Source organism: Meleagris gallopavo, chromosome 24, assembly GCF_000146605.3.
Source record: "Meleagris gallopavo isolate NT-WF06-2002-E0010 breed Aviagen turkey brand Nicholas breeding stock chromosome 24, Turkey_5.1, whole genome shotgun sequence".
NCBI lineage: Eukaryota > Metazoa > Chordata > Aves > Galliformes > Phasianidae > Meleagris > Meleagris gallopavo.
In genome coordinates, this window is record NC_015034.2 from 781449 (window position 1) to 790814 (window position 9366).

General features: G+C 43.9%; 1 protein-coding gene across 1 annotated transcript in view; it reads left to right on the plus strand.

The window, feature by feature from the left end:
- The window catches only part of LOC104914228 (transcription factor COE2-like), a 55727-nt gene extending 48494 nt beyond the window's left edge, over positions 1 to 7233 (plus strand). The window contains exons 2-5 of the mRNA XM_019622588.1: positions 708 to 771; positions 1046 to 1101; positions 1441 to 1514; positions 7140 to 7233. Coding sequence (XP_019478133.1) covers positions 708 to 771; positions 1046 to 1101; positions 1441 to 1514; positions 7140 to 7212 — 267 coding nt within the window. The 3' untranslated portion in view covers positions 7213 to 7233. The remainder of the gene's footprint in view (positions 1 to 707; positions 772 to 1045; positions 1102 to 1440; positions 1515 to 7139) is intronic.
- The last annotated feature ends 2133 nt before the right edge of the window (positions 7234 to 9366 follow it).

Below are 9366 nucleotides of genomic sequence, written 5' to 3' on the forward strand. Positions count from 1 at the left end.
GGGCACAAATCATTTTTTATTTTGATTAATTCGACCAGAGCAGCCAAGTTTTATTAGTTCCCCAACAGGAGCAGGATGTGACCTGAATTACGTCCTATCATCCACTGTGCTGTGTGCTTCTCAAGGCTCCACAGTCGGTGGCAGGGCTGCAAAGCATTTGCTCTTATGCTTTAAATCCGCACGTGAAGTATTTTGCGTTGCTTCGTGCTGTTGTTTTTATGGTCGCTTTTCTGAGTTGTGGAAAAGACGATTGTGATTGGAAAATGTGCTCAGAGATGTACATCTTCTAGGGAATGAAGGGGGAAAAAGAAAATAAAACACTGTAATGTAACCTGCGGGAAATAAGTATCATAGTGACAGCGCTGGGAAGTAATCGAACACGTTTAAAGCAAGAAAAACCACCGAGCATTTCTGCTATCAATCTGCTTGATGTTAACTGCCTCAAAACGTCCCCTTCATCGTGTGCTGTATTGCCTTGGGAGCTTAATAGCGACTGAGAAAGGAAAAGAAGTTCTTGAACTCCCGCAGAAGGAGATGTCAGCGGTATTTCGTAGTTCCTCCTGGGTCACTCAGGAGGTGAATTTATCCCAATCACTGAATTCACCATTTTAATGCACTTCATTTTGGCTCCCACCGCACTGATCAGCTCTCGCGTTTGTGATGCGCCCGATAAGTTGTTGGAGAATTGAGTTTTGATTCTCTTTCAGGAGCAAGGCAACGAAAAGACCAACAACGGCACGCATTACAAACTGCAGCTCCTGTACAGCAACGGTGAGTTGCGCTCCGCTGCTCCTCCCGCAGGCGATGAACCCAGGCGGGGTTTGCAGGCGCTGCCGCTGTGGTTTCTAAAGGACAGTGGAAATCCATTGGGTTCCCTTCCGTAGCATCCCCTCGTCGTCGGGCTGAGCTCTGCTGTGCGTCGGTGGCTTCGGGGAGGGAAGTGTAGGAAACGAAACCAAGCGGCGTTTAACAGGGCTCTGTCAAAGCGCTGTGTTGTGCTGTGCTGACGGACGTGTCGGCGCTGATCGCTCCTCTCTCGCTGTAGGTGTCAGGACTGAACAGGATCTGTATGTCAGACTCATTGATTCCGTCACCAAGCAGGTGAGCGTGGCTCAAATACCCCCATCCCATTTATCCGGGCTCTTTGCATAATTCTTCCTCTTGTTTGGTTTTGTCTCCTTGGCGTTTTATTTGCTAATAAACTTTTATGTTTTTACGTCATTCTTTTTTTATTTTTTCCCCTCTGTGCATTATAAGCTCCTATCCACTCCTTACCAATATTTCTGTATAAGCTGCCCTCCTGTTCCAAAGGGCTTTTGGGGAAGGCATCTATTTGCAAACCATGGTGAAAAACAGAAAAAAACACCTCTAATTTGGCTGTGATCAGAATGAAGTGATGCCCAAATGCTGCCCACTGACCTCTTGTCTTCATTTTTGTAGCCCATAACTTATGAAGGACAGAACAAGAATCCTGAGATGTGCAGAGTGCTGCTCACTCATGAAGTCATGTGCAGGTAAGATGCTTCTGTTCGTGGCCGGGGATTACACAGATGCTGAAATGGCCTTTCCAATGAACTCATAGGTAGGGTTTGTTTTTATCTTATTATTTGTCAGAGTGATTCCATGTCAAAATACTTCTTATACAAGCCTTTCCTTTGCATTATTTTAACTTATTAAATTAACGTGATCGACATTCTTTAATTTTGCTTAGTTGTTCTCCTTCCCAAAAAATCCATCCAGGCAAGAAAGCTCTCAGCCCAAAACCCAGATCCTTCCTACACTTTGTAAGCCATACTTACAGGGTTTGTATCTTTTAATTATGCATGAAAATTGGGTCTTTTTTAATGTTATAAATTAGAGGGTGACATGAGGATGTTTTTAATATCATTTTTATAACCCTGAAGTTGCCTTACTTCAGTACCTTATATACTTACATCATGCTTCCATGGTAACTTATTACTTACCCTGTTCTCACATCATTAGTTTTTTTTCCAATAAATGTAACAATGCAAACAGTCAATGTTCTTAGATTAAGAACACTATGCAGAATTTAATATATTTTACATGAAATGAAAAGCAAAGCCCATCTTAACCTGCACTGAAGGCGCTTTGTGATGGATGGCACTGGTGGGGTGGTGAGGTCACTGCTCCGTGTGCTGCCGGTGGCCACGTTGTAAAATAGTCTCCTGACTATCAGAGATATTAATAGCCTTTAATTTTTTTTTTCAGACTATTTTTTTTATTAGTGACTATTAATAGAGTGGTAATAGCAACATGTTTGGGCGACTTCTTGTTCAGAGAATGTCTCAGCGCTTAAAGGAAGAGGAATAGTTGGTGCAAGTAGAATGAGAATCACATTAAAGCACAGTGCTGTTTTGCTCCCACTATTTCAGATGAGCGTTGTTACTTTCCATCAGCAGTCACACGTTGTGAGATGCACACAGTGTGTGCTCTACATAGAGATGCAGCAGCAAAAATCCACGGGCTGTCGTTACCTTCTGGCACCCCGAGAATTGTGCACACGTTCGTACACTCGTGCTTTCACTGCTTGTGAAAGTCCACTCCGTGGTGGGTGAGTGACAGAGAAGGAACGGCCTTGTTTTGATAGCACAGAAACCCAGCTGCACAAGTTGGCACACTTGGTCTTTATCTGCTTTTCCTCTTTGCAGACAGGTTCTGTTCCAGAACTTACGTTATCTCAGCCGACGCCGTCCCATCAGATGCACTCCTTTAAATGAAAAGGAGTTTCTTTGCCTTCCATGCTTCCTCTCTGTGGTTTCCAAGTGTGAAACTCTGTTCATCTCTTTACACACCTGGCCTGTGCTGGTGCCTGGAAGCACATCCAGGGCTTGATTTCAGCTAGCATCCCAAAACACAAACTGTCATTCAGATTGTACTCAACTTTCCAGCTTGACCAATTAGCCAAGGAAGAATTACAACTCGGGGACGTCCTTTCCATGCGAAGCACTTCTCATTCCGTGTGTTGTGTCCTCACCAAGACGTTCCACTTTAAAGCTCTTGTTTTCCTAAAGCGTGGTGCTGTGAGTCCCAGCAAGGCCTGACCCCATCGCTTTGAATAACGCCCAGGGAACGGATCCAACTCGACTTAAACTTGACATTTTATTTTCTTTCTTTTTAAGTGCGATAATCAAATGTTCCTCATTGTGTGCTGCTTAAGTGGCAGCATCAATTTTTAAAGCCCCAGTTCGGTTTGCAATCGTAACAGTGTATAAAAATTTAATGCACTGTACCCGCTCTGCTGTCCAAATTGATGCCTACTGTTTTTATAAAGAAGGGTCTGTCTGGCTGCCTGCTCCCCTCCTTCCCATCCTTGCTAGTTGAAGGTAGGCTTTTTTTTTTTTTTTTTTTTGTCTATTTTTTCATACTTTTTATATATATTCACAACACAGATCATTTTTTTGCTGCATAGAGATGAGTGCACCCGAAGCTCCACATCTCCCACTCAGACAGTGACAGATGTGTGCTGAGCAGCAGAGTTGTCTCACTATTGATACGGCTGTGCCGATCTGTCATACCCATTTCATACCCATTGGAAGTTAAGCTCTCAGCTCCCAATAATTAGCGCTTTCCGCGAGAGGGAGAGGTTTTATTACTTATTTATTGGCCGTTCTGAAGGTGGTTTTATTTTTTTTTCCCCCCATTTGGGTTATTACAACCTGTTCCTGTTGGGCGCATCTCTCCCAAACGGGCGGTAGATGGAAATCAAAGTAAAAGCTCCCCTCTCCCGGAATAACTTTTTTTTCCCGTCCTTTTCTTTTCATTTCTTCTCCCAATTACCAACCCGGAGGAAGCCGGCAAACCCTCCCCTACGCCCTCAATGCTCAGAGGGTTAAAAGGTATTATAATTCGAACAGAAGTAGTCTCAGGGTCTACAGCTGGCTAATAACAGAGCTGCATTGAGCGCAGGCGAGCCCCACAGCTGTGACTTTCGCCACAAGGCTCGGAGCAGACAGCAGCTCTAATCAGCTGGGCCAGGCGGCCGCTGGGGCCCGTGGCTTTATCGGCCAGATGGTGTGAATTTAGACACTTTTGTTATGCAATTGCAGGGAGGAGTTGGGGAGAAGAAAACAAAACAAAGGCCACCATGCTGCGAGCTTATTTGAGTTTGAAATTAGAGACAGATTTTTTTTGGGGGGGGGGAGGAGGGGGAGGGTTGTTGGGTTGGGAAGTTGAGGGTTGAATTTTAAAAGCATTTTAGTCAAGTTTTTCCCTTGGAGGGGGGGAAGGGTGTAAGTTTGCAAGTTTGCCTGTGACACGGACCCAAGGGGTTGTGGGTCTGGTGCTGCCTGCAAGAGGTTTTTGTTTCTGTTTGCTTGTAGTTTTGTTTTCAGGGCTGTTGGTACTGAAAACCGTAGAGGAAGTTAAATAGGAAAGTGCTGCAATGGAAAATGTGTAGGAAAGAAATCGTTGGCCCTTAATATCCTTGTTTTAAGGAAATGAACACCTCTAGAGGTGTGTCCCTAAAGCAGTGTGGAAGCAGAAGCTGAAGTGTTGGCATATTTCAGCAATAATCTGCTCCAGGATTGTACTGTAGGCTCGATCTTGGACCTACCAGAATTTGGGATTTTTGCCATTGACTGAAATTGGAAGGAGTCAATTCTGTTAGGCAGCACATGTGAAACAAACCCCGTGGAGCTTTGGGAGTTGGGTGCAGCAGTAAAATATTTGGAGATTTGGGATTGAAAGATCTGAGAGGTGCTTCTGCTAAAGCTTCAGGCTCAGACTCCCTTGGTCCTCATGAGCTGCTCTGATGGACCTCTAAATTGGTCCATCGCTGGGAAGGAGCGGCTGCTCTGCATCTTTGTGCTTGTTGTGGCTCCAAAAGTACGGATGGCTCAGAGGTAGCAACGTAGCAAAGATCTGCTATGAGGGTAGTGATAAGAGTGCAGATATCTGCGGAACATTTGGAAAACTTTAGCCATAAGCCGTGGTTTTAGAAGGCAGAAGTTTGAAGTATTACTAAACGTATAGTTCCCAATAACTGTGATAGCTGTGCAATAAGACAAGATGCACTTATTACAGAACCCAGCCCCACTGCACTCTGATCTCACAGAATTCATCCTGAACACTGTGCCAACACGTGGCTTAGGGGATGAGAGGACAAATATGCTGCTGGTTTATTCTGCCCAGACAATGCTGTGGTGTGGGGCTATCAAATATACTTTTGTTACGACCATCTGCATAAGTTCCATGGCTGAAGGATACCTCACGTAGCATTGCTGCAGGCAGAGGAAATGTCTGCTAAAAAAAAAAGTAGAACTCAATATTTTTTGGAAATACTTTCTCTTGTTTTATTGGAGCAGCACAGGAACCAGAAGGCGTTTTGTTCCCAGTGTGATTTCCAATGCATTTTAACACTGGGCATGTCAAAAGTCATGGCAAATTTATGTTCCTCTGAGCTACTGTTTTCTGCTGTCTTTTTAGCACGAAAAAAAAAAAGAAGCAATTCTATATAAACAATCATTTGGCAGTGAACTGCATTAAAGATGCACTTAAATAAAGCAAAGTTGAGAGGAGGAGGGATTGGAGATACTTTTAGCTAGTGTGAATTACCATAGGTGCACCGAAGCCGATGGAGCTATGACAATTTACAGCAGCTCCAGGGTCTGCCCCAGGGATTTTTAAATATTTAGCATCTCCTTTTATTTTAAAAGGGCTGGCATCGATGAGTAAGTGCAGGTTTGAGGCAAGGGGAACGTGTAGAGATGTTGGAATGGTTAGAGCTGCTGTTCACATGGCTCCGTTGGATCCCAGCACGCGAATGGGAAGATCCTGCTGCACTGCAACTCGTGGAGAAAACACTCCCACTTGAATAGTTTTCATACCCACAAGAGGTGTGGGTTTTTTTGTTGTTGTTGTTTTTTTTTGGTCTGAGTGCTTATTTTAAGTATTCAGAGTTGAATATTCAAGGAAAAGAAAAGCTGCTCTTTCATATTTTATCCCAATTTCAGTGAATTCGAGCATCTTGTCTTAACTCCTCTGCTTGGAGTTGTTCTAATGCCTAACGCAGTGCAGTGGGATTTAGGTTGAGTCTGACTCAAGTATTTTGTGAACATACTCAACACCTATTGTACCACAGTACGAAAAACCAGAAATATTTCTTGGTTCCATAGGTGTACATTTGAAAGACCTCAGCAATGGAAATGCAACCTCAGATTTGATCTGGTAGATCTGAGGCATGTGGGGGTTCAGAACAAATGATTGGATCCTTAAAACTTTAATGGGTTCTAGTGCTGCTCTAAGACAAATGTTTAAAACAGAGTCATTCAGAGCACAGACTCATTTTTTTATATATATGATAAGTGCAGGGGGCACCATTTGCATCAGTGGATACGTCCATGCAAATCAAGCAATGAACTGGCTCTTTGTTAATTTTTTTAATTATTATTATTATTTTTTAAAAGGAAAGTAAATGCAGCATTCTGTCCCTTCCCTGGATTTACTTTATTTATGTTGCTCTCACCAGAGAGGGTTATCACTTTTATGCAGTCCTGCAGGTGGCTGCTCAGTATGAAAGGTGTGTAAATTCAGCATTGATTGGAAGGGCTCATCGCTGAGCCCGTGGCAAGGGGATTTACAGACAAAATGCCAACATTAACAAGCTGTTTGGATCCTCAGTGTGATCCAACTGTAATGCTGAAGCTTTTTTTTGGTAAGCATAGATTCTAAAAAGTTTGTAGGTATTCAGTGAACAACAGTTCAGTTATTGAAATGTAAGAAATTATGTTTTCTTACAGTCGGGTTGAAGACCTTTGGATGGATTGATTGTACATAACGTGACATTCATGCCTGTAATGTTGTGTTGACGTCTGTGAATCATTTATAAACCTTCTATAAGTGGTGCCTTAGTGTGACCACTGTGTGTTTGCCTTGGGAATGTTGGAGCAGATGGAGGGGAGCCGACTGCCCAGCTCCAGCCAAACCAACTGGGATTTGGGCACCCAAATTTGGGACGTCTTGTAGCTCTTCTCCCTTCATAATCGTAGCCAGAATTCTCTCAGTTGCTCTTCCAGGTGTACGTTGAGTCCTGAAGCTTCTTGGAGGAGACTTGGAGCTCATTGGTTTGCCTACCAGATGTTGTGGTGGTCTTTCAGTCTTGGTTTTCTTCCTCTCTTTAGTCGGTGCTGCGAGAAGAAGAGTTGTGGCAACAGAAACGAGACTCCATCAGACCCTGTGATCATCGACAGGTAGGAAAGGATTCCTTGTTTTTCCACAGAGTGACTCCTACAGGGCTGTGTGTAGGGACTGATGGTTCTGTCACTGTCTGCTGTTTGGGGATACCTGTGCTTTGTTATCATTAAAACCTGGTCACCTTTGGTCCACCCGGGCTTGGACAAAATGGAGTTCAGTTTTCTCAGTTATGTTCCACGTGCACCATTTTTGTTGCAGTTAAGTATCTGTGGGTATATCTGGAGTATTTCCTGCTCACCAGTTACGTGATCCGAACGGATCACGGGGAGGATAAAGCTCGGAGCAGCCTGGCAGCTTCAACAGCATTCTTTCACAACATATTCACAGCAATATTCCCCAAGAAATGCAGGGAGGAAGGAAAGGGTAAAGGCAGACATGCAGCGTGTTAGCAAGGATTAAAACAGATGGTCTGGGGATTGTGAGTGATTTTATATGCAACAACTTCATATATGACTTTCTTCCAGGTCCAGGCCTGGTTTCTACTTGCAATTTTTGGGTAAAAAATCTTAAATGAGGAGAGAGCAGTTTGTTCAATCACAGATTGGTACCTTCAAGATTGTCAGTATTGGTGGAAGCTGAGGAAACCAGCCTGGGGAATTCAGTGACTCAAAGTATTGCTTGATTTGGAATTCAGTAAAGTGAAAAGGGGAAGAAAAAAAAGAAAAAAAAAAATAGTAACAGCGCTTGTAAACCAAGATTTCAAGAAGGAAAATAGTAAATAAGACAAGGTGGGAAGAAACCTTTCTCCCCATGCAGATTTTTCTATGGTAACTGTTTTATAGAGTTTCTTCTCCCTGGAGCAGCTGGCATTAGGGGCCTTTGCTGATCTGATGCTGGGATGGACTGACTGCAGATTCATTTCCTATGTCTGTATGTGTTTGGCATCACCTGCCTACATTCTGATAGGTGTTATTTGTCATAATATTTACTGTGAATTTGTCCTGGCATCCAGAATGGTCAAGCTGCATTGAAGGAAGGTCTACAATTATCTCCTTCCCTTTTTCGTTGGGGAGTTAATGTGATTTGTTTGGTGCTGTGGTGGAGTTGCTCCCACTCCTGTACTCCACTGTTTTCCTTTTATTATTTTACACTACAGGCCGTGGTTGGGCCAAAGCTGCTGCCAGCCAACTCAGCTGTCTGTGCATGGGGGGTGGTGGTGGGACCATATCCCAGCTAACAGCAGATAGGAAAGGTGATGTTATCATATGAGTTTTCCAGCAAACTTTGGGCTGTCTTAAAGGTAAAGACTGAAACTGGTATGAATCTGCACTTGGGAATCTTCCCGTTTGAAGTCTGAATTCTGTGAAGCTTGTCTCACTGCTGGAGAAGCAGCATGGCTGCTGTGTGGGTTTGGGCAGTTAACCACAAAGGAGGGAGGGAGGTACTTCCTACACCAGCTGAACTTCTCATCTTGAGCCAGAGCCATCCGTTCCCATACAAAATGTGGGATCTGATGCTTTCTGTGAGGATTGGAGACCTGTATGAAACATGGTGGAAGTGAAACAAGAAAAGAAATTGCAGCATGGGTGTGTTTTTGTTGTTGGGTTTTGTGTTTTTTGTTGTTGATTTGAGTTTTTTTTTTTAATGATGTGCAAAATACACACCAGGAGCAGAGCCTTACATTTAGAAGGAGAATGGAGGCCAGCCATGAACACAACTGTCTGAAGGTGCTGGGTTCTCCCTTCGAGCTCAGGCTGATTAACATGCATTGCTCCTGCTGCAGTGCGTGAGAAAACTGACTGACGTTCCAGAATTGTCACCTGCATGGTGATTCTAGCTATGTGAGGGGATCTGTGTGGTTAAAACCTGGTCCAGAAAGCACCAAAACCTTCAAAACTGCGAACAGGAGTCTGTCCTAAAGTGTGGGAGTGGAGATGGAACCCGGTTTCAGGATGATGGGCTATGTAGAGCTTAGTGCCTACCAAACAGAGAGGATTCAGGAGGTCACCAGGTTGTTAATTGCTCATCTCTGAGCTGCTCTGCGGTAAAAGTAGTGGGGCGTGCAGGTTGCCTCCAGAGATGCACAGTACAACCCTTGCTGGGCTGACTAAGGCACCACATCAGTGTTTTATAATCTCCCAGCTGATGTTGTGATGAATGAAAGCATCAGATTTAGCAAATTTTCTCCCTTTGTTGGTTCCTCTTCCCTCTCCC